This window comes from Ochotona princeps, chromosome 10, assembly GCF_030435755.1.
Source record: "Ochotona princeps isolate mOchPri1 chromosome 10, mOchPri1.hap1, whole genome shotgun sequence".
Lineage (NCBI taxonomy): Eukaryota > Metazoa > Chordata > Mammalia > Lagomorpha > Ochotonidae > Ochotona > Ochotona princeps.
Genome location: NC_080841.1, coordinates 32127568 through 32151604, shown reverse-complemented (window position 1 = coordinate 32151604; position 24037 = coordinate 32127568). Strand labels below are relative to the sequence as shown.

The window sequence follows — 24037 nt, the reverse complement described above, 5'->3', positions numbered from 1 at the left end:
AGGAGCCAGGAGCCTCTTCTGGGTCTCTCATGAGGGTATAGTGTCCCAAGGCTTTGGGCTATTCTAGACTGCTTTCCCAGGCCACAAGCAGGGAGCTGGATGGGAAGCGGGGCTGCCAGGATTAGAACTGGCGCCTACATGGAATCCCAGTGCATTCAAGGTGACCACTTTAGCCGCAGAGCCACCGACTGGGCCCAGCAGATAAATCTTAAACTGAATAATCTCTCTCAGACACCAGTAACAAACAAACAAACAAACAAACCCCCCAATAATGGGCAAGTACTGTGGTATAGTGGTTAAGTCACTGTTTGGTGTACTTAATCTCATACAGGAGTCCTAAAATGGAGTACCATCTCCAATTTTAATCCAGCTTCTTGCTAATATGCACCCTGGGAAACAGAAGGTGATGGCTCAAGTACTAGGGTCCCTGTCACCCACATGGGAGAAATGCTCCTAACTACTAGCTTTGGCCTGATCCAGCCATAGTTTGGGGGCATTTGTGGAGTGAACCAGCAATGGACAAACATGGTTTTCTCTTTTATCTCTCCCCATTTCTCTGTTGGTCTCCTTCCAAAGAAATAAAAGTAAGCCTAAACACACATTTGTCAAGGAATAGCCAAAGAACTCTAAAATGTTAAAGCTTTTATGGATACGAGGAAAGTTTGATAGAGATCTTCCCAAACTTGACAGTTCACTCTAAAAATTAAGTAGAAATATCAGTTATGACTTGTGAAACTGAGAGAAATGTGTACATAATTTTTCAATATTTTATTCATTTTTGAGAGAACAGTTTTAATTTAATGAAAGGTTTAATGCTGCTATTAAACAGTGCAGTAATAGGCAATGGCTGCATACAAAAATAAAGGGAGAGAGGTTCAACTTTACTCATGTAAATTTTAATATAGTCACAAAATCATGAAAATTATAGTAGTAAACAATTCCTGGGCCCGGCGGCGTGGCCTAGCGGCTAAAGTCCCCGCCTTGAAAGCCCCGGGATCCCATATGGGCACCGGTTCTAATCCCGGCAGCTCCACTTCCCATCCAGCTCCCTGCTTGTGGCCTGGGAAAGCAGTTGAGGATGGCCCAATGCATTGGGACACTACACCCGCGTGGGAGACCCAGAAGAGGTTCCGGGTTCCCGGCTTCGGATCGGCGCATAGGCCCGTTGCGGCTCACTTGGGGAGTGAATCATTGGACGGAAAATCTTCCTCTCTGTCTCTCCTCCTCTGTGTATATCTGGCTGTAATTAAATGAATAAAAATCTTAAAAAACAAACAAACAAACAAAAAAAACAATTCCTAACGATGTTGGGCAAAGATTTAAAATAAAATTTGACAAAAACACTGTGTTTGCAATAAAACTGACTTACGTGGTCATTAAAAAAGAAATGAGCTCCCATATAAGGAAATAATTATCAATACAAACAAATGTAATCAATTGTGCCAGAGAAAAAAACCGATTTATCACATTTCTTTATAGAAAATATTATGAAGTAATTGCCATCGGAAAAGTGATGAAAAGTATGCAGCCAAAACACATAAAGAAAAGATCCTATTCAGTCGGTGCCCCAGAGTCTAATTCACAGTCAAGGGAATACGTGGACTGGTAGCTTCAGTCTTGTTTCTGGGTTATCCTACAGCAACTTACCAGGCAGTGAACAAATATTACAGCATGTTGGTGTTGGGTGTGGCGGTTCAATGAAGGGTGGGGGCTTCCTTCTCACAGAGGGTGCTTTCCTTAGGGCAGGCCCTGGGGAAGGCAGTGCAGGTCAGTGATTGGGTTCCTGCCGCCCACGTGGGGGTCCTGCATGGACATCAGCTCCCAGTGGACACTGGGCCCAGTCCCCAGACTTTGCTGGAATTTTAGAACAAACCAGCGGATGGGAGCTCCTTTTCTCTTTCTGCCTCTTAGGGGGAAAAAAAGGTGGGGTGGTCTTTGTGTGTGTGTTTTAGTTTAACAGGCTATTTATGATTTTTAAGTATATAAGGAATTTTTTTATTCATCTCATACTTTTTTCCCCCTCTAAAGAGTCCCCTTAACTCTATGAGCTTCAGTTCTTGCAAAGCCACCATCTTCCTGTCTGCAACAGGCTAGGAAAACGCAATGAATCCTCAGCTCGGGTCTCCACTGAAAAGAACTGGCATTGGCCTGGCATTTTCTCCAAGGGAGACTAAACCAAACCAAACCATGCTGGGCACAAGGGCTCTGCCCCACAAACAACTTAGCACAGCGGTGAAGACTGCCTACTGGACCCGGCCGGGCCCACCCCGCCCCGGCTGGACCCGTGGGAGCCGCGGACTGACCGGGACGAACCGTGCGGTCGCGGAGAACCGGGGTCGAGCAAAGGCTGTGAGGAGACCGGCGCGGGGAGGCCGGTCTAGAACGGCGTTCGCCAAGGGGGCGTGGCCGGCGGGCTTGAGAGGGCGTGGCCGGGCTACCCGGAGGGGGCGGGCCCCCAGGCTCCAGCCCCACTCTGGAGCTCCAGAGCCGTCTCAGCAGCGGAAGTTCCGGTGTCGGTAAGCGGAGGTTGGAGGTCAGCAGGAAGTCGATACGTGGCCGCCGCCTGTGCCCCGCGGAGGAGGCGCAGCAGCCGGAGATGGCGGCGGTGCTGAACGCCGAGAGACTCGAGGTGTCCGTCGACGGCCTGACGTTGAGCCCAGACCCGGAGGAGCGGCCCGGCGCGGAGGGCGCTCCGCTGCTGCTGCCGCCGCCGCTGCCGCCTCCGCCTGCGGGGCCCGGCCGGGTGCCGGGCGCCGGCGGAGAGCAGCCCGGGGAGCCCGGGGAGGCGGCGGCTGGGGGCGCGGCTGAGGAGGCGCGGCGGCTGGAGCAGCGCTGGGGCTTCGGCCTGGAGGAGCTCCACGGCCTGGCGTTGCGCTTCTTCCGAGGTGAGCCGGCCGGCGCCGCGCTGGGCCGCCGTCCTTGGCTGGGTCCCCGAAGTTTGTCACTGCGAGCTCGCTGGTTGGGTCACACCCTTTGCGGGACCGTCCGCGTCCTGCCCTCCCGAGGTGATCAGGGCGTGGGGTACTAGCCTAGCGTCCCTGATGTCCAGTGGCCAGGTCCCCAGCCCCGGCGAGCCCCTTCTGGATTTGGGGCTGCCTTTTTTTTTTTTTTGTAACCGATACTTTTCTGTGTTCCATGGTGGCTACATCAGATTGCACCGATTTCTCCGCTTTTCTTTGAGCGGAAGAAATCCGTGGGTCCCCCCACATAGCTTCCCAGGCACCCCCGGATAGGAGCTGGTCGGCTGTCAGTACTGATGTAGTAGGGCTGGAAGTCGAGGCAGCTCTGGTGCTCCCTCTGGCTGGTCAGGCTGCGCCGAGCGGGAGGTCCGCTACCTTCTAGTAACTTGGCGGCGGCATGGAAGAGTGCATTCTGTGCTTTTCGTGTAATGAGTCGTTCGTTGTCTCCTGTCTCGGAGCAAGGCTGTGGTGTGTGATGTGTTTGTTTCACTGGGTGCAATGGTGGCGATAGCAGTCACATGCTGTTAGTGGGAAACACTACTGAGAGGGCTGTGGGTTTGACTCTGAAAGATGTTGCCCTCTTGGTGGGGGGAGGGGCAGGGAGCGAGACATCTGCACAGGAAACTTTAAAAGGGGTTGCTAGGTTTCACATACATTCCAGAACCGCTTATTCATGACACCTTCCCCCAGAGGGAGTGCCTTTTGGAGTCCGTATTTTATTAACTGAAGTTGAATAGTTCAGTGTAATGATATAGGCTAGTTTTTTCTTTCTTTCAGAATGATTGATTGTTAAAATTTTCCAGAACATTCAAATATTCTACATTCTTTCTCGTTAAAAAGTTTATCCTTGAACTATTCCTTTTCGTTGCACAGTAAGTTCAGCCCTCAGTGTATTTGCTAGCTTCAGAAATTGGTAGTGGCTGGGTTTTGAATTCACTTGATCTTTAGCTGCCATTTATTTGCTTATCCGGCTGCAGTTTGTTTATTTGAAAAGCAGAGTCACAGAGAAAGACAGAGATCTTCATCCTCTGGTCTATTCTCCAAATGGCCGCAGTGGCCACAGCTGGGGCAGTATGAAGCTAGGAGCCAGGAGCTTTCTCCAGGTCTTCCATGTGGGTGCAGGTGCCCAAGCATTTGGGCCAAACTCTGCTGTGTTCCCCCGGCACAGTATCCAGGAGCTGAATTGGAAGTGGAGCTACCAGAATTCAAAGTGGTGCTCACAGGGGATGCTGGCACTGTAGGTGGACTGTCTCCCTGGCTGGAATTTAAAGTTTGTTGTAGTAATGACTCTATATTCCCACTAGTATAAAAATGTAGTAGTTTCTGCACAATTCATCTGTATTCTACTTTAACTTTTTATTCTTGGAACTTACTTTTTTAAATTATTTATTATTTTTAATTCATTAATTACATTGTATTATGTGACACAGTTTCATAGGTACTTGGGTTCTCCCCACCCCTCCCCAAACCCTCCCACCATGGTGGATTCCTCCACCTTGTTGCATAACCACAGCTCAAGTTCAGTTGAGATTCCCCCATTGCAAGCGTATACCAAACATAGAGTCCAGCATCTTATTGTCCAGTCAAGTTCAACGGCTTCTTAGGTATATCCTTTCTGGTCTGAAGACAGAGCCAGCAGAGTATCATCTCAGTCAATTGAAAGTTCCAACATACCATCACCAAAAATTTACATCATTATGGATTGGAACTTACTTTTAAAGGTTCAGTTACCTTGTAGAAGAGATTGGGAATCTAAAAATACCAAGTTAACATTCTTCACTTTTGTCATGACTAACAGAAATGAGTAATTTCATTTTCTGTCCTTGCTTGTTTGAAGGTAGTCATATATTCTTTGAAAGAACATTGAATAAGGTGCAGTAAGCATCACATTGCTGTGAGATTCAGGAAGCTTGGTTCTGGTTACCACATCAACTCTCAGATGGTTAACTTTTCCCAGCTAGTTTCACGTGTACATTTAGAGCTGGATTCCAAAAAAAATTTGGTATCTCAGATTTCAGGTTCAGTGGCTTAACCCATGAGATTATTTGAGCATGTTTGTGTTCATTATTTAAATCATCTGCTGAGTGGCAAAAATTTTAGCGAACCCATAATTTGGGGGCCAATTATCAATCAGCTTAGAGAAAAAGCTACACTGAAAGATATGATTCGCTCACTTAAATTCAGCACCAGAGCCACATCCAAGTGGTTTAGAAGGAGGATGGCTGTTTGGCAATTAAAATCTGCCTTTCTGCCTGTATCATTACATCCGAGAGCAGTGAAGAGGCTGCCAGCTCTGGGAATGCTAACCGGAAGGATGTAAAGACAGACTAATGATGGAAAGGAGAGCAAGCCAAGTAATGCAGACTTTATTTTTTTTAATTATTTTTTAATAATCTTACTTAGTTGATTAGGGAACAAATTGTCAAGGGCTACAGGGTGAAAGTGGGTAATACCATTGTTTCCACATCAATATCATTTTACCCTGTATCTGGGGTCAGGAAAAAAACAAAGGGAAAAGCCCCATCCAACCTCCCACCCATCCCAGATCCCCAACGGGAGGCACGCTCTGAGGGTCCTGCTCATACGGTTTTGATAGTTCATCAGTTCTGGATTGCTGCCAATCTCTCAGTTCCAATCGCAATGAACCCTATTCAGAATCCACTGGCTGACAGTCTCTTCATGGTTGGGGTTCTAAGATCAGCAGTTCAGTTGGAGGGATCTCCAAAGAAACTTCATCTAAGATGATTCCAGGCCTGATTCTTGCGCGAGTTTGCTAGTACAGAGTCTGACACCGTCCATCACACCAATCAGCTTATGCTCATGCTGGTCGTTGGGATTGCTGGGTTCATTCTGTTTCCAGGCCTGTCTTCCTCGTGAACCAATGGGTGTTGTAGTCCAGTTCGATCCTGCCCACTTCATACTCGGTCCTCACGCAAACCGGTTGGAGCTGCAACCTGGTTGGGGCAACTCCCCATAACCCCCACCAGTTCTGCCCCCTACCCTGGTTCCCATGCTTGCCAGTACGCACCACAGGCTTGTCAAGTCTGTCCCACATCCTGTTTAGCTCTCGCACATGTCAGTGGGCATTGAAGCCCAGCTCAACCTAACCAACCTACTGTCTAGCCCACACACCTACTGGCAGGTGCCCTTCTGTACAGCCACCCCTGCCCCTGTCCTGGTGTTCGTGTGGTCCAATGAGAGTGGTAGCCCCGAAGCAGGTGCCCACTATTTCCCTTCAAGGCCACACTCACTCCCAGATTATGCACTCTCCAGGTAGTTCTGGCATTTGACTTGACAGAATTAGCTCCAAGTGCCAGCCTCTGCCAGCTAGTACTGCGGCTAGCCCAACCAACCCTCACCCACTCTAGTTTTTGCTTGCACCAGTCGAAACAGTCAGCCCACCGTGGCCCTTCCCCTATCTAGCCCACTTGAGGCCCACAGGTGTAACAGCCCTGCCTATTCTGATCTGCCCCCATCCCGACTCACGCTTTCCAATGGAAGTAGTTGTCCAGCAGGGGAGCCCACATTCCCCTGTCAGCTTTGCCTCCTCCCCCTGATTATCACATGTGCTGTTTGGGCGCTGCAACCACATCTGGTACGGCTCATCTTACCTTGGCATTCCTTATTGTGTACTAGTATGTGTCACAACCGAACCTGGCTCGACCCACACTCTGTTCTGGCGCTCGGACTCACCAGCGGGTGATGTGAATAAGTTCAGCCTGGTCTGCCCCCAATCTATGCCATGTGTATGCCAGTGGGATAATTTCCATAGCCTGTACTGGGCTGTTTCCTATTGTGCTTCTTGCGCTTAACTGCAGGGACTGTGTCCTGCCAGAAGAGTTGCCCAGGCTCCTCCATCAGAAATTCTCCCAGTGTCAGGTTTCGCGCATACCAGTAGGTCCATGAGCCAGCCCTGTTCAGTTACCTCCTGTCCTAGCAGGAACAGTGGTGTTTCCTGACTGTTCTTCAACCCAATCTGGTTCTTATTGTTGGATGTTTCAACCCAGCCATGGCTCTTCCATACCCCCATATAGCTTACACAAGGTTCAGTAAGGGCTGAGACCTAGCCTAGTCTGTCATACATTTCCCCTGGTCCTGCAGAGCACCAGATGGTGTTGGAGTGTGGCCCGGCTTGGTGCTTCCATTCCCAGTCCACACTTGTGCCAAGTGGGATTACACTCGTATCCTGATCGGAACGCAGCCCCATTTACAGCCCATGCGCTCATTGGTGGGAAACTCAACCCAGCTAGAATATCCCCTTAGCTGCCCAACCGGGCCTATTCCCAGCCTTAGATCTCGTGAAGGCCAGTGGTTGCTCTGATTCAACTTGGTAGAGCCCCTCTCTTGTCCTGTCCCCTTAGATTCTGTGACTTATCATCCCTGTCTTACGCAGATCAGTAAGTGCCAGGAGCTACTTGGCATGACCTGTGCTCCAACCTGATTTCTGTTGTTTCTTGTGAGTTAAGGTTTGTTCAGCCCTGCCCATTCTGTCCCCTTCCAGTGGCAGCAAGGCCCACCCCACATCCTGTTAAAGGATGCACTTTCAGGTGCTGCTGCCTTGACCTGCACTGACTGTTTTGGGTTCCTGCACCCGTGTGTGATGGCAGGTGGCATGGTCACATCTAGCTTAGTCCATCCCAACCCCAGCTTGCGAGTTAACCAGAGGAACTTGTATTTCCACAGGGTTGGGCCCACACAACCCCATAGAGTCTACCCCCAGACCAAGTTCTCTCGCGTGCTGGATAGAGTCTTGACCCTGCCAAATGTGACCACTCCACCACTCCATCAAACAGTAGGGTAATGGTACCCATCACTGCCAAAGAGGCTCCCATCCATAGCATTGGTGTGGGCTGGTGTGTGACGATCAGTGATGTTCTAGGCAAACAGGCCATTTCTGTATTCCGAATTGGGTTGGTGTATCTGACTAACCGTAATTGTCTCCTGGGGACTTCCCTCCAAACCACCAGGTCTCAGTCCCCAAGCATGCCTAAAACATCTATGACCCTGTCACTGGGAATCACCCAAGATTCAGTACTCACCTACACTAAAATTGGACTTAGTCATAGGTGTCCCCAGGCAGCAAACATATCTTTAAAAACCCCAGAGTTTGCCGCGGGGCGGCCAGCAGGCAAAGCCTGGCACCACATGGTGCACTGGCCGCCCTGGGGGAGGCTGAGGACTCGTTCACTGCCTTGCGGCAGTGTCTTTGGTGTGAGCCCCCAGCATTGGGTCCGACTTGGCAGGGGCACCCCCCACAGCCGCCACACTGTGAGGAGCGGCACTTGCCCCCAAACCCAAGGCCCGAACCCCTCCCAAACTCACCCAGATGCAAGATATTAGCAGCTGGGCGGAGCCAGGAATTTTAACCCAGTTCCCAAGTTCCCTCATGGTGCACTTACCCTGAGGAAAGAGCTCTCTTGGGTCCTGGGTGAGGCCGAGGACTCGTTCACTGCCTTGTGGCAGTGGCAGACTTTATTTTAATGTGTGAAATCTTGAGAATTCCTGGCATTTTTTTAATCAGTCTTAATGAGGGCTTCTAATAGATCATTACTTTATGAGTTTTGCATTAGAATGTCAAGAATTGTAAGAAAAATACATTTTGTGGAATCATTGTGGAATAAGAATTTTGAAAGCTTTTTTTTCTTGAATAGTTTGGATTGGCAATCAGGAATCATGTTTTTTGTTCCTTCCTTGATTATGGTTGTCCTAGGCCAGTGACTAGACACATTATGTCAACTACCTACTCTTGGTTTTCTGAAGGCAAAGCAAAAACAATATAAGAAAATACAGGGTATCTCAGAAAAGTTCATGGAAATGTGAAGTTGAAAGACAAGTTCATTATGGAGCAGAAAAACTGGAAATATGTGCAGTTTTTTCATATGCTTAGATTTTTGAAGGCTTCTTGTATTGATTTCAGGATTGTGTGGGTATGTATGGGTGAGCTTACAGCAAAATAAACATTTGTCAATTCCATTCTCTACATATGAGGAAATGTAAGTTAGTGATTTTCCTTCTAAATTTTAGTGGTTTGTTGGTGAGACCATCTCTGGTCTGAAGGTAGAGCCGGCAGATTATCATCCCAATCAATTAAAAGCCCCAACATAATATTTCCAACCATTTACAACATTATGGCCTTAACTGACATGGTATTGATTAATATGTTACTAGGAAAATGCAGGTTCTCAACCACAACCTGTGACTTCACCTGCTAAATTTTAAACATTATTGAATTTTTTTATTTTTTAAAAAAGATTTTATTTGTTTAAAAGAGAAAGAAAGAGATCAGTCTTCTATCTGCTGAGTCAGGCTGAAGCCAGGAGCCATGAGCTTCATCTTGGTCTCTGCGTGAACACACAGGCCAAGCATTTGGGTGATCTTCTGCTGGTTTCCCAGGCACATTAGCAGGTAGCTGGATTAGAAATGGAACAGCTGGGACTCAAACTGGCACCTATATGGGATGCTGGTGTCCCAGGTGGTGTCTTAAGTAGTAATGCTACATTGTTGACCCCTGTTGAATTCTTATTTTGGAAAAAAATTTTCATGTTGGGTTACCACTATGATTTTATTTGTTATTGCTGTTATGGAGCTTGTAGTGCAGAGGAGGAGTCAGGCTCAGTGACAGCTGCAGTGTGAAGGACTGAGGGAGCACATAGCATTCTAGAGGGTCAGCTTGTGTGGCAGCAGTAGACAGCTTGGTGCAGAGAGGTGGAAAGGTGAGCTGGGTTCCCGTCCTGGGAGAATGGGAATGTCATTGTAAATAGTTTCGCTGTTCTGTGAGGTTGAGATAGGGTACCTTGGAAGGCTTTTAAATGAAGGAACAAAGTTCCTCATTCTGTGTTAGCACAATTAAAGTGGATAGTCTTACCTTTTGGGTTAGGGGCCAAATGGGCTCACTTCACTATATAAGCTTTACACTTCTTGGGTGGAGTTAACCTGGGGAATTGTATTTTGGTTTTTAGAGTTCTTTGGATAGATTTTCCCTTCTCTAGTACTTTATTGCCTCATTAAATTAAGATGGTAAATTGTTTGCATCAGTTGTTTTTATTATTTATTTTTAATTTTAGTATTGCATCAGTTGTTTTTAAAGATTTGTTTATGGAAGGAACCTGGAACTCCATTTGGGTCTTGCATGTGGATTACAGGGGCCCAAGTATTTGGGCCTTGCTGCTGCTTCCCTAGATGTGTTAGGAAGGAGCTGGATCAGAGGTGGATCAGCCAGGACTATAACTGGTGTCCGTGTGGGATGCTGGTATCACAGATGGCACCAGCTCACTATATGACAGCACAGAACATTAATTTAAAGTTCCAGATTAATGATTGCCAATAGTTATGAAGCAGATACTCAGTAAATGTCTTTCATTCTTCTGAAGGCTGTGTATAACACTGTTTTCTTAGTCCTCTAAGCCCATCTCTGGGGCTGTTATCCCCATTTCTCGTTTGAAGAACCTGCCCTGGGCCTGGTGTGATAGCGTAGTGGTTAAAGTCCTCGCCTTGAACACGCCAGGATCCCATATGGGTGCCAGTTCTAGTCCTGGCTGCCCTGCTTCCCATCCAACTCCCTGCCTGTGGCCTGTGGGTGCAGTAGAGGACGGCCCAGGGCTTTGGGACCCTGTACCCATGTGGGAGACCTGGAGGAGGCTTGTGGCTCCTGACTTCGGATTGGCTCAGCTCCAGCCGTTGCGGCCGCTTGGGGAGTGAATCAGCGGGTGGAAGATCTTCCTCTCTGTCTCTCCTCCTCTCTGTAGATCTGCCTTTCCAATAAAAATAAATAAATCTTAAAAAAAAAAAAAAACCTGCCCTAGGAGTAAGAGACCTGATTGATTCTCAGATTGATTGCAAAGACTTCTGATTAATGGAGGTGAAAAGTGAATGTAAACCCTGCTTTTTTAGTGGTGTTCAAACTTATCTTCAGCTGTGTTACTGCATTTGGGAATTTCTTTAATATATTTGCTTGGAAAAAATTGAGGGCTGATGGAAAGATCAAGCTGTTTTTTCAAGTGTGATCATTTTATGGAACATCCCAGATATCTGTAAAAAATAAAGTGTGGGGAAACTGTCTACTCTGAGTGATAGGAGTGTGTGCTCAGTGTTGACTGAATTGGTTGTTACTTCAAGGCCTTGTCAGTAGACAGGTGTTGGAGGTGGGAGGGAGTAGTTTTGAGGGTGTCCTGTGTGAAGGGAAACTGGGACTGGTGGTGTGGTGCATTTAGTTGAGCTGCCACTTGTGACGCCAGCATCCAGTATGAGTTCTGGTTCAAGTCCCAGTTGCTCTACTTCCAACCTGGTTCCCTGCTGTGGTGCCTAAGAAGGCAGCAAAGGGTGATCCAATTAATTGGGCTCCTACCACCCATATGGGGAGACCCAGATGGAGTTCCAGGCTTCTGTCTTGGCCAGTGCAGCCATTTGAGGAGTGAACCAGGAGTGGAAAATCTCGCTTCCCTCTGTTTTGCCTTCTCTGTAACTCTTTCAAATTTGTATGCGTGCACACACACACACACACACACAAATCTGTGGTTGGATTTGGAGGAACTAAAGTTTTGGGCCGTCTCTTTATGGGGTAATCTAGTTCTACTAATATTACTGTTGCTTATATCCAGTGTATTAGAATGTTACATGTTTAGAGAATAATAATAATGGCAGTGACAGTTGAAATGGTTGTTTTTCCTGTTGGTTTCTTTAACTGTAAACATTTGCAAGAACTTTTACAAATGACTTCAGAAATGTTTTGAGATATTATACAGCTGTCATGTATTTGTTGGTAATTTATATAATTAGTGTGTGTTTCCTGTACTTAAATGGTCTAGGCACAGATAGTTTCAAGTTTATTACAATGAAACATCTGTGAATTTTGAATTTATTTTTCCTTTTCTTTGTCTTTTGTAATAGTATAGAATGTAATGTAATAGTGTTTCTTTGGAGTTAGTGCACTCTGTGTGTATGTGTTTAAGACTTACTTGTTTTTGTTTGAAAGGCAGATTTACAGAGAAAGAGAGACAGCAATAGAATCCATCTGCTGCTTCACTTCACAAGTGGCTGCAGCAGCCAAGGGTGAGCTCGGTTGAAGCCAGGAGCCAGGAGATTCTTTTGGTTCTCCCTCTTAGGTACAGAAGCATGTGGGCCTTTCTCTGCTGCTTTCCTGGGTCGTAAGTAGGGAGCTGGATGGTAGAAGTTCTGCAGCCAGGACAAAATATGTGATGCCAGTGTTGCAGGAGGATTAGCCAGCTGTGCCACTATGTCAGCCCCTGTATATGTATTTTAATTATTTCAGTATTGCCTGAGGACTCCCTTTTTCAATTATGAAGAGAAATGTATAGATCTTAAGTATGTAGCTTGGTGAATTTTCACAAAGTGGGCATATAACCAACACCCACAATGAGATGTTTAGTTTTTTAGATTTAACTATACTGAGAGCCACTGTGACTCATTATTTGTTTAGTAAGGTATGCTCTGGGATGTTTCCCCCCTCACCCTGCTTCTTAATTCTTTAAGCTCTTTGTGTCTTTCTAAGCTCAAAGGGTTGTAAGAATTATAAAAAAACAATGTAAATTCTTTGCAGATTATGTAGCTGTTGATGTTCTCTAGCTGTATATGTTATTGCTAATGAGAAATCAGTAAGGATTGATTATGGAGTGTTTGAATTGATGGGGAGTGTAAAATCCTAAAATATACTCAGTACTGGGACCAGCGTTGAAGCATAGCAGATTAAGCTGTCCCCTGCAATGCTGGCATTCCATATGAGCACTGAGTTGAGGCACAGCCACTCCACTTCCCTTCCAGCTCCCCACTATTCACCTAGGGCTTCTGCATGGAGTTCCAGAGATCCTTGCTTTGGCTTTGTGCAGCTCTGACCATTACAACCCTTTAGGGAGTGAACCAGCAGATGGAAGATGGATCTTTCTCTCACTCACTCATTTTCCTTCCCCCTCCTCTCACCCTGCCAAACTCTGCCTTTTCCAATAACTCTTTTTTAAAAATTTACGAAGTACTTGGTACCTGTTAGATAATTTCCTAAGTATTTCATAATGTATCAGTTTTTATTTTCCCAATCCATCGTGGGGGAAATATATATTTTTTTAAAGATTGATTTATTTTTATTGGAAAGGCAGATTTATAGAGAGAAGGCAAGACAGAAAGATCTTACATCCATTGTTTCACTCCACAAATAGCCATGACGAGTGGAGCTGAGCCAATCTGAAGCCAGGAGCTTCTTCCAGTACAAGATCCCTAAGGCTTTTTTTTTTTTTAAAGATCTATTTATTCTTATTACAAAATCACATATACAGAGAGGAGGAGAGACAGACAGAAAGATCCTCCATCTGATGATTCACTCCCCAAGTGAGCCGCAACGGCCGGTGCTGTGCCAGTCCGAAGCCAGGAGCCAGGAACCTCCTCCAGGTCTCCTACACGGGTGCAGGGTCCCAAGACCTTGGGCCGTCCTCGACTGCTCTCCCAGGCCACAAGCAGGGTTCTGGATGGGAAGTGGAGCTGCCAGGATCAGAACCAGCACCCATATGGGATCCTGGCACGTTCAAGGCGAGGACTTTAGCCACTAGGCCATGCCGCCGGACCCAATCCCTAAGGCTTTGAGCCATTCTCCGTTGCTTTCTCAGGCCACAAACAGGGAACTAGGTGGGAAATAGAGCAGCCATGACACAAACTAGCACCCATATAGGATCCAGTGCTTGCAAGGCGAGGATTTAGTCACTGAGCCATTATTCCTGGCCCAGAAATGTGCTTTTGATTTTAATATTTCTTAAGAGATGGGTTTATCAAAGTGTACCTCCTGTGAGGCTACAGTGGAAGTATGTCCTTGAAAGGAAATGGATGTGATTTTGGGCTTCTGCTGCGATAGCAGTGTGGTACTGTGGATGAGGGAAGAGAGGCTGTTGCACTCTTCATCTGGCCCGTCAGTCTTAGACACTGCTTTCAGTTGGAGGTGTTATCTTTTAAGGTTAAGGTCAAAATATGGCTCCTCAGAGAGATCAACTTGTGTTGGGGGAATGCAGTGGTTAGTATAATGGCTGCTGTTGAGTCAGTGTGTCTTGTGTGCAGACTCTATACAAAGACTTTGGAACTTTGATTTCTCACCCTCACAAGAACTCTAAGAGAGTAGTATGTCTGTTTTATTGATGGAAAAACTGAGGTTCTGGGGCTGGTGATATGGCATAGTAGGTTAAGCCAATGTCTGCAGTTTTATGTGCAGGTCCCAAATGGGTGCTAGTTTGATACCTGGTTGATCCACTCGCGCTCCATCTCTCTCTACTAGTGCCCCTGGGAAAGCAGCACAGGATGACCTAAAGGCTTGGCCTCCTGCATCCACATGCAATACCCGAAGGAAGCTCCGTGCTCCTGGCTCCTGGCTCCTGGCCTCAGCCTGGCGGGGTGAACCAGCAGATGGAAAAACATTTTGTCTCACCCTCTGTCTGTGTAATTCTGCCTTCCAGATAAATAAATACATTTTTTTAAAGATTTATTTTTATTACAAAGTCAGATATACAGAGAGGAGGAGAGACAGAGAGGAAATCTTCCATCCAATGATTCACTCCCCAAGTGAGCTGCAACGGCCGGTGCTGTGCCGATCCGATGCCGAGAACCAGGAACCTCTTCCAGGTCTCCCACATGGGTGCAGTGTCCCAATGCATTGGGCTGTCCTCAACTGCTTTCCCAGGCCACAAGAAGGGAGCTGGATGGGAAGTGGAGCTGCCGGGATTAGAACCGGCGCCCATATGGGATCCCGGCGTGTTCAAGATGAGGATTTTAGCTGCTAGGCCACGCCGCCGGGCCCATAAATACATTTTTAAATAAAAAATCTGAGATTCGGGAAAGTGAGATGACTTTTCTCCTATTGTATACTTAAATAGTGAAGCTGGGGCTTATGTTTTGGTCATTGTGAGTTTTGATTGAATTAAAGGGGTGGTTAGCCTGCAGGATTGAGAACCCAGACATGACATGAGTATTTTGTGACTATTTTGAGGTCTGATCTGTAGGAAGTGTTTTATCTGATGCTATGGACAAGAAATAGACTCTGGATAGAAATGAGAGATCCCAACTCAGCTACCCAGCAATGGAGTAGACTGTTGTGGGACAGGACTTCCCATCACCAGAAATTCAAGCGTAGGTTACTGGCGGATGGATATATAGAGGGGATTTGAACTGTGGTTTTGCAACTCAGTCACCTGTGTTTAATACGTCTTCCAACCCATTGGATTTATAGCATTCATTTAAGCAAATAATGATATGAATGTGATATATCCACTTAAAATTACTTCCCGAGAGGAGAAGCATGTGAAAACATTTCTCCTATAAGCTAGCAATTGAAATGTGAGCATAATTTTTGTATAATCAATTTTGCGTGGAAGGTAATTATCTTTCAGAGCTTTGGGCTTGGTAATAAACTATAACACTATTTGCAAGCTACTTTTAAAAAAAATATATCAATTTTTATTTGAATGACAGATTTTATAGAGAGAAGCTTCCATCCGCAGTTCACTCCTCAAATGGCCACAATGGCCGGAGCCAAGCTGATCCAGAGCCAGGAGCCCCTCCAGGTCTCCCATGTGGGAGCATGGGTCTAAGGATTGAGCCCTCCACTGCTTTCCCAGGCCACAAGCAGAGAGGTGGACGGAAAGTGGAGCAGCTGGGACACCAACTGGCACCCGTATGGAATGTCAGTTCTTGGAGGCAGAAGATTGGCTTGCTGCATTACCATGCCAGCCCCCTTAACATGCTGTTTGTGTTATCTTATGAGAAGTTTAAAGTTAAATATTTGTAGATTCAATAAGATAATAACATAGATACTGTGTGTATTGTTATTTGGGAAGATGTATTTTGTATGTTGAATTAGTTTTCTTTTGCCCTTGTAACAAGTTACCAAAATTCAGCGGCTTAAAACCAGCCTAAACACTTAATAGAGGTTAGAAATCCAAAATGGATCTTCCTGGAATAAAATCACCACATCAGCATGGATTTGTTCTTTGGAGAGACTCCAGGGGAAAATCTGTTTTTCTGCCTCATCCAGGTTCTAAGGGAGCACTGTGCACTTTGGTTTGTGGCCTCATCTTCCATTTTCTTTTTTTTTTTTTTTTTTTTTTTAAGATTTTATTCATTTTATTACAGCCAGATATACACAGAGGAGGAGAGACAGAGAGGAAGATCTTCCGTCCGATGATTCACTCCCCAAGTGAGCCGCAACGGGCCGGTGCGCGCCGATCCGATGCCGGGAACCTGGAACCTCTTCCGGGTCTCCCAGGCGGGTGCAGGGTCCCAACGCATTGGGCCGTCCTCGACTGCTTTCCCAGGCCACAAGCAGGGAGCTGGATGGGAAGTGGAGCTGCCGGGATTAGAACCGGCGCCCATATGGGATCCCGGGGCTTTCAAGGCGAGGACTTTAGCCGCTAGGCCACGCCGCTGGGCCCTCATCTTCCATTTTCAAAACCAACAATCCAGCATCTTCACCTTGGCCTCTGATTATTTTTCCTCTTCCATCTATGAGGACTCATGTGATTACGTTGCACATGAAAGGGTAATTTAGGTAAAGTTGCTGCAACCTTGGTTCCCCTACCGTAACATGCATATGGGTTCCAGGGATTAGGACATACACATAGGGGACCAGATTCTGCTGACTGCATGTCAGAATATCTTTGTAACTGAAATTGAGTGTATGAATTTATTCCGTTTACAATTCTATCAAAGTAGAAATCAAAGCAATTGAAAAGGTCAAATTGTACCATAAAATTCGTAATGAAAAATAACCATCCCTGTTTTTCCCACCTTCTGTATCCTAATCGCTTTCCCAGGCGGGCACTTTCCTTTATTTTTAAGGGTTTTTTGTTTGTTTGTTTGTTTATTTGTTTTTTTAAAGGTAGGATTACAGAGAGAAGAGAGACAAAGAGATCTTTGATCTGCACATTCACTCCTCAGATGGCGACAGTGGCCAGAGCTGGGCTGGTCCAGAAAGCCAGAAGCCAGGAGCTACTTCTGGGTCATTTCCACTTCTTTTCCAGGCACATTAGCAGGCAGCTGGATTGAAACTGGATTTGGGAGTTGAACTGGCATCCAGTTGGGATACCAGCAGCACAGGCAGAGGCTTAGCTTGCTATGCCAGGCCTGGTACCAACCTTAATTTTCTAGAAAAATTTTTATTACTTCCATTTTTATATTGTTCTTTTAGCTTTATTTTTATTTGAAAGGCAGAATTACAGAGGTGAGACAGAGAGAGATCCTTCATCTGCTGGTTCACTCCCTAAATGGCCACAATGGTTGGAGCTGGGCCAATAAGAGGCCAAGAGCCTGGAGCTTCCACCATTCCCAACCCATCCCCCCAGGTTTCCCACATAGGTCCAGAGTTCCAAGCACTTGGGCCGTTCTTTTTTTTTTTGGCTCTCCCAGGCCACCAGCAGGGAGATAGGTCAGAAGTGGAGCAGCTAGGGCATGGTTCTGGCCCCCACACAAATGTGTGTATCCATCTTTCCAAACTTTTAATTTTATACCTCATTTGTGATTAAGTCAATGTTAGTGTTTGGCTGTTTGTGTTATTGTTACTGAGGCAGATCGTGTACTTTGGTTACACTTTGTATAAAAATGTCTTTTGTGGGCCTGGTATGGTAGCCTGGCGGTTACCTTGCATGCGCCAGGATCCCATATGGGTGCCAGTTCTAATCCCGGCAGCTCCATTTCCCATCCAGCTCCCTGCTTGTGGCCTGGGAAAGCAGTCGAGGACGGCCCAAAGCCTTGGGACCCTGCACCTGCATGGGAGACCTGGAGGAGGTTCCTGGCTCCTGGCTCCTTGCTCCTGGCTTTGGATCGGCACAGCACTGGCTGTTGCAGTCACTTGGCGAGTGAACCATCAGACGGAAGCTCTTCCTTCCTCTTCTCCTCTCTGTATATCTAAATTTCCAATAAAAATAAAATAAATCTTAAATAAATAAATAAATCTTTTTAAAAAAGTCTTTTGTGCAGTTAGAGATAATTAGTTTCTAAGTACATGGTAACCCCCCCTTTTTTTTTCTTAAGATTTTTTTTTTTTAATTTGAAAGGCACATGCATCGCTTCTCGGCCTTTTGGCTAAGATCAGGTGTAGTATTTGAAAGGCACAGTTACAGAGAGAAGGGGAAAGAGAGAATCTTCTATCTACTGATTACTCTAGCAGGATTTGTCTGAAGCCAGAATGCAAGAGCAGCTTTTGTGTCTCCCAAATGCAGGGGCGTGTTAGCAGGGAGCTGGATCAGAAGTGGAACAGCCCTCTGGGACTGGAATCAGCACTCAGATGGATACTGGCACATAGATGGAGGTTTAACCAATTATGACACGGCTTCAGCCCTAGTAAACATTTTTTTTTCTTTCTTTTTAAGACAGCTGTCTGAGATGTCGTTAAATTCTTGAGTCTTTTTTTTTTTCCCCAGATGTTTTCTTGGAAATTGCCTTTACCTTTTACTCTCTCCAGTTTGCTTTTCCCTGAATCCTGGTTTTTCTAGTGCTTTGTTATTACTTTGGAAGTATGCAACTTCAAATTAAGAAAAAAGTGCATGGGAATTAAAATAATTTTGGAGAACAGACATTTCCAAAGTTTTGTCCTACTGTCTCATTCAAAGTATGATTATTGGGGCAGGGCTGTTGGGAAGTTAGCGAAAGATTGACCAAGTGCTTGGGCCTCTGTATCTGAAGCTCCTAACTTTGGCCTGGTCCAGCCCTGGTGTTGTAGCCATTTTGGGAGTGACCCAGTGAATGTTAGGGTTCTAATCCCAGCAGTTCCATTCCCCATCCAGCTCCATGCTGTGACCTGGGAAAGCAGTGGAGGATGGCCCAAAGCTTTGGGACTCTGCACCTGTGTGGGAGACCTGGAAAAGACTCCTGGCTCCTGGTCTTGGATCAGCTCAGCTCCAGCCGTTGCTGCGGCCTGGGGAGTGAATCATTGGGCAGAAGATCTTCTTCTCTGTCTCTCCTCTCTGTGTATCTGCCTTTCCAGTAAAATAAAACAAATCTTTAAATAAAAAAAGGGACAGAATTTGTTCCCGGTCAGAATGGTAATATAATGTGAATGTTCAGTAATAGTATTTAATAGAGAACACCTCTTTGTTAAAACTATTACATACATATTTTAAAAACCTAGTAAATATATAAAAGGCTCATTGAAAATGTCAATGCCGTTTGCAAGAATGAATGTTCTGGGCCCAGTGCATTAGCATAGTGGTTAAAGTCATCACCTTGAACGCACTGGGATCCCATATGGGATGGAATTTGTTTCCAATCAGAATGGTAGTGTAATGTGAAGATTTAGTAATAGTATTTATTTTTAAAGATTTCTTTCTTTTCTTTTTTTTTTGGAAAGGCAGATATACAGATAGGAGGAGAGAGACAGCAAGGAAGATGTTCCATCTGCAGATTCACTCCCGAAGTGGCTGCAGTGGATGAAGCTGCGCCGATCTGAAGCCAGGAGTCCAGATCTCCTTCCATGTCTCTCATGCAGGTGCAGGGTCCCAAGGCTTTGGTCATCCTCCACTGCTTTCCCAGGCCACAAGCAGGGAGCTGGATGGGAAGTGGGGCTGCTGGGATTAGAACCGGCGCCCATATGGGATCCCGGTGTGTTCAAGGCGAGAACTTTAACCACTATACTATCGCGTCAGACCCTAGTAATAGTATTTAATAGAGAACTCCCCATTTTTTTAAACTAGTAGATAAAAAGACTCAATGGAAATGTTAGTGCAGTTTACAAGAATGAAAGTTCTGCTTTGCTTTTTCTTTTAAGGTATATTTATTTTTTATTAGGAAGGTAGATTTACAAAGAGGAGAGACTAGAAAGGATCCTTCATCTGCTGGTTCAGTCCCCAAATGGCAGCAGTGGCCAGAGCTGAGCCCATCTGAAGCCAGGAGCCAGGAGCTTTTTCCAGCTTTCCGCCTATGGGTGCAGGATCCCAAGACTTTGGACATTCTGCTGCTGCTTTGCCAGGCACATTAGCATGGAGCTGGATGGGAAGTGGAGCAGCTGGGACACGAATATCCGTATGTCATGCTGGCACTTGAAGGTGGACGGCTAGTCTGTTGATCGATGGTGCTGGCCCCATGCTTCGCTTACTATCGCCAGAATTGATCCATTAAGTCAACTTCAGTAGCTATATTTGTTGAGCATGATTTTGGTGGCTAGTGCCTATGAACATAGCATGATGAGAGTATTGAGGTTCCTCAAGGGAAAATACCTGTTTGACTCCTCAACTAGGGTTAACCCTGAAAACAAAGCCTCTTTAGAAAAAATACTTGATTTACTGTATTTACAATAAGGTTTTCCATCCACTGCTTTACTCCACTTACATTTGTAAGTCTGTCTAGGCATAAAAAAGGCAGACAGTAAAGCAATATCCTTAACGCTCTGAAACTCACCTATTTGGTGAGTCATTTTTTTAGTGCTCAAGGTTAGACTAGTGCTTTAGTAAATGCTGGGGACAGTTTGTGTATTTACTCATCATTTGCTATTGTTTTCTGTACCTGAGTTCTACTACCAGATGATTGAAATGAAGCAGATTTATCATCTGGTAGAAAATGGACTCTCCTAAACAAATAGTAGTGTTTCACAAATAGCTTTATAGTAGTCATAGATTTTTTAAGATATATTTATTTGTTTTTATTAGATTTACAGAGAGGAGGAGAGACAGAAAGATCTGGTGCGCTCCCCAAGTGGCCACAATAGCCAGAGCCAATCTGGTCCAAAGCTAGAAGCTAGTAGCCTCGAGCTATCTCCAGGTCTCCCATGCGGGCATAGGGTCCCAGATCACTAGGTCATCCTGTACTGCTTTATCAGGCCACAAGCAGCGAGCTGGCTGGGAAGGGGGGCTGCCGGGATTCGAACCGGCGCCCATATGGCAGCCCAGCACAAGCAAAGCAAAGTCACTAAGCTACCACACTAGAACCTAAAGTAAATAAATATTTAAAGATAAAAAAAAGGAAAAATAAGAATTTGTTACACCAGATGAAGAAACTATTCGGTATTGTTGGAGAACCAACTGAAAAGATTGTGCAACAGGTTAAACCTTGCTTCGTGGAGACAGGTGACTTCTTACAAGAAAGGAGCCCAATAATAGGATTATAGACCACTAGCAAGCAGATACCTCCCATCTGCCAGCCATCAAGACATGTATAGAACCAGGAGCATTTTCCACATTCAAAAATATCCAGGTAATTTGGAAACTTAGATGTTAATAAGATTTCCAGCATTGCCTAGGGTGTGGGAGATTCTTACCAGGGATTTATTTTTCCATACCTGGGTAGATAATAGATAAATTGATCTTACCTAATGAGTTTATAAACTGGCTAAGCAAATGGCCAGTTTATAAACAAGTGGAATCAGTTATTACTTGTACCTTTGTTTTTTCAAGAATAATTTAAGATCAAGTAAAGGGCCCAGCACGGTAGCCTAGTGGCTAAAGTCTTCACCTTGCAAGTATGTATAATTTCCTCTAGTTCTTGGCTTAACCGTAGAGTCTATTTGCCAGTTATCTCCTGGTTTTGCTCCTTGAGTTTGCATCCCTTGATTACTAGAGGTAGTCCTGCTTTGGGGTTGTTTCTAGTACAAGTAATAATTCTGAATGATGTTTGGATAGTCTTTTGCATGTGAAACCAGATAGTGAATTTATGTAACCAGTGATGGGTTTCATCTCTCCCGTTATAAGTGAAAATGGCCATTGAGTACCATATGAAATCCCCATTCATCTGTTCTTGCTTGGTCCATTTCTGAAGTGAGGTTCAAGTGGGATAAATTCACACTTAGCATAAATGCAGAATCCTTCAGTTGGCCTCTTTGGTCTTAGCTCTGTGCCTCCTGATCCATCTGATTATTTTCCTTGGCTATGCAGCTGTAGATAGCCTGGGGAGTATGCTGTGGTCATTTCTTCTGGCAGCGTAATGACTTCTAACAAGTCCAGTATCTCTTTCACATATTTAATTAATTGTCTTTTTTCTCTGGAGGTTAAACAAGCCCATCTATATGGCCCCATGTGCTGCAGGAACCATTTACATAGAGTTGCCTATTTCTTTGCCAGAGGTGCAAGATCTGTGAGGGGATGTGAGCTCTACCTTTTGAGCAGGGGCATCTTATGTGAGGACCTCCACTTCCAGGGTCTCCCGCTGAGTCACAGTTGTACACCTTTCTTTCTGGCATGTTTTATCATTGAAGCTGCTATTTGTACACATCTCCAAGTTCAATTCTTCCAAAGGCTGAGCAGTCACATCAGATCTGCTGGAGTAAATGTCAGTTATCTTCATGCAGTAATTATGTTTTTCTGCTATTCTTAGAGACAGGATGGTTTAGGTTTATACTGAACACCATCTTTAGTTTTACGTTTGGGTTATTCAGTAGTATCACCTGTATTTGTGTAATCTGAGAAGTAAGCTGATACCTGCTTTTTGTTCAAACAGAGAGTTAGGGTGTGCACTGTGATAGCCTCTCAAGGCGGAACATTCTAGCCTTTTTTAAGACGTCATATGTTGCAGTTACTATTGAAAACACACTGGACATTCCTGATATACTGTGTCCAGCTCCTTAGAAAAGTATGCAACAGGCCTCTAGGTGTTACTTAAATTTCATGTAGTACCCCACGGCTGTTCTTTGCTGTTTGTGCACAAAGAAATCAAATGACTTTCTTACATCTGGGAAAGCAAGGCCTGGGGCTGATAGGAGCTTTTCTGTTATGGATTGAAATGTCCAGTGACATTCTGCAGTCCAGTTAAGTGGCTCATTATCATTTCCTTTGAGAGCTTCAGAAGGGGGCTTGACCATGAGTCTGAAGCTGGGAATCTAGCCAGATACATCATAACACAGCCATTCTGAAGAATCCTGGTAATTGTATTTTGGTGATGGGTATGCATTTTAGCCTCTCCCCAATCTGGTGGTAGTTTTTGTTCTTCAGACAGCTCAAAGCCTAGATATTTTACAGGTTGTTGAGAAATTTAGATTTGTTTCTTTTTAAGGTTGACTTATTTGGGGTCTGGTATTATGTCATAATAGGTAAAGCCATTGCCTGCCATAATGGCATCGCTTATGGGCACATCAGTTTGAATTCTAGCCGCTCTGCTTGCGATCTGGCTTACTGCTAATGATCTGGGAAAAAAAGCTCTGCATGGCTCAAGTACTTGGGCCTCTGCACCCACATGGGAGACCTGGAAGAAGCTCATGGCTCCTGGCTTCCACTTGGCTCATTCTGGTTCAACTTGACCATTATGGCCATCAGGGGAGTGAATCAGCAGATTGAAGTTCTTCCCTCCCCCCCATTACTCTGATTTTGAAATACATACTCTTTCTAAAAATTTAAATTTCTTTAAAGGCAGAGTGATAGGGAGAGAAGGAGGGACAGAGAGATTTACTTGTTCAATCCCCAGGTGGCTACATCTAGCACTGGACCATACTAAAGCCAGAAACTCCATTCTGTTCTCCCACGTGGGTGCCAGGGACCCAAATACTTGGGCCATCTTCTGATGTTTACCTAGGCACAGAAGCAGGGAGCTGGATCAGAAGAGGAGCAGTTGGCACTTACACCAGCATTCCCTGATGTGTCTGGTTAACCAATTGCGTCATAACACTGGTCCCTGTGCCTTTTTTTTTTTTTTAAAGATTTACTATTATTATCATTATTGGAAAGCTGGATATACAGAGAGGAGGAGAGACAGAGAGGAAATCTTCCATCCAATGATTCACTCCCCAAGTGAGCCGCAACGGGCTGATGCGCGCCGATCCGAAGCCGGGAACCTGGAACCTTTTCCAGGTCTCCCACGCGGGTGCAGGGTCCCAAAGTTTTGGACCTTCCTCGACTGCTTTCCCAGGCCACAAGCAGGGAGCTGGATGGGAAGTGGAGCTGCCGGGATTAGAACCGGCGCCCATATGGGATCCCGGGGCTTTCAAGGCGAGGACTTTAGCCGCTAGGCCACGCCGCAGGGCCCGTGCCTTTATTTTTGAAACATATTTGGTATGCCTAGAATTTTAGTGTCAGGATTACATTTTGATCTGCAGTTTCTTTGGTTTTACCAACAATTGAGTGTCGTGGATATATTGGAGTAAAATGCCTTCATTAAGTTATTAAAAGCCTTGAATTAAA

General features: G+C 45.4%; 1 protein-coding gene across 1 annotated transcript in view; it reads left to right on the top strand.

Annotated features, from left to right (window-relative positions):
- The first annotated feature begins 2480 nt into the window (after window positions 1-2480).
- ACBD3 (acyl-CoA binding domain containing 3) overlaps window positions 2481-24037 on the top strand; it is a 40988-nt gene continuing 19431 nt past the window's right edge. Inside the window, exon 1 of the mRNA XM_058669260.1 lies at window positions 2481-2885. Within this exon, the coding sequence (XP_058525243.1) occupies window positions 2597-2885 (289 nt within the window). The 5' untranslated portion in view covers window positions 2481-2596. The remainder of the gene's footprint in view (window positions 2886-24037) is intronic.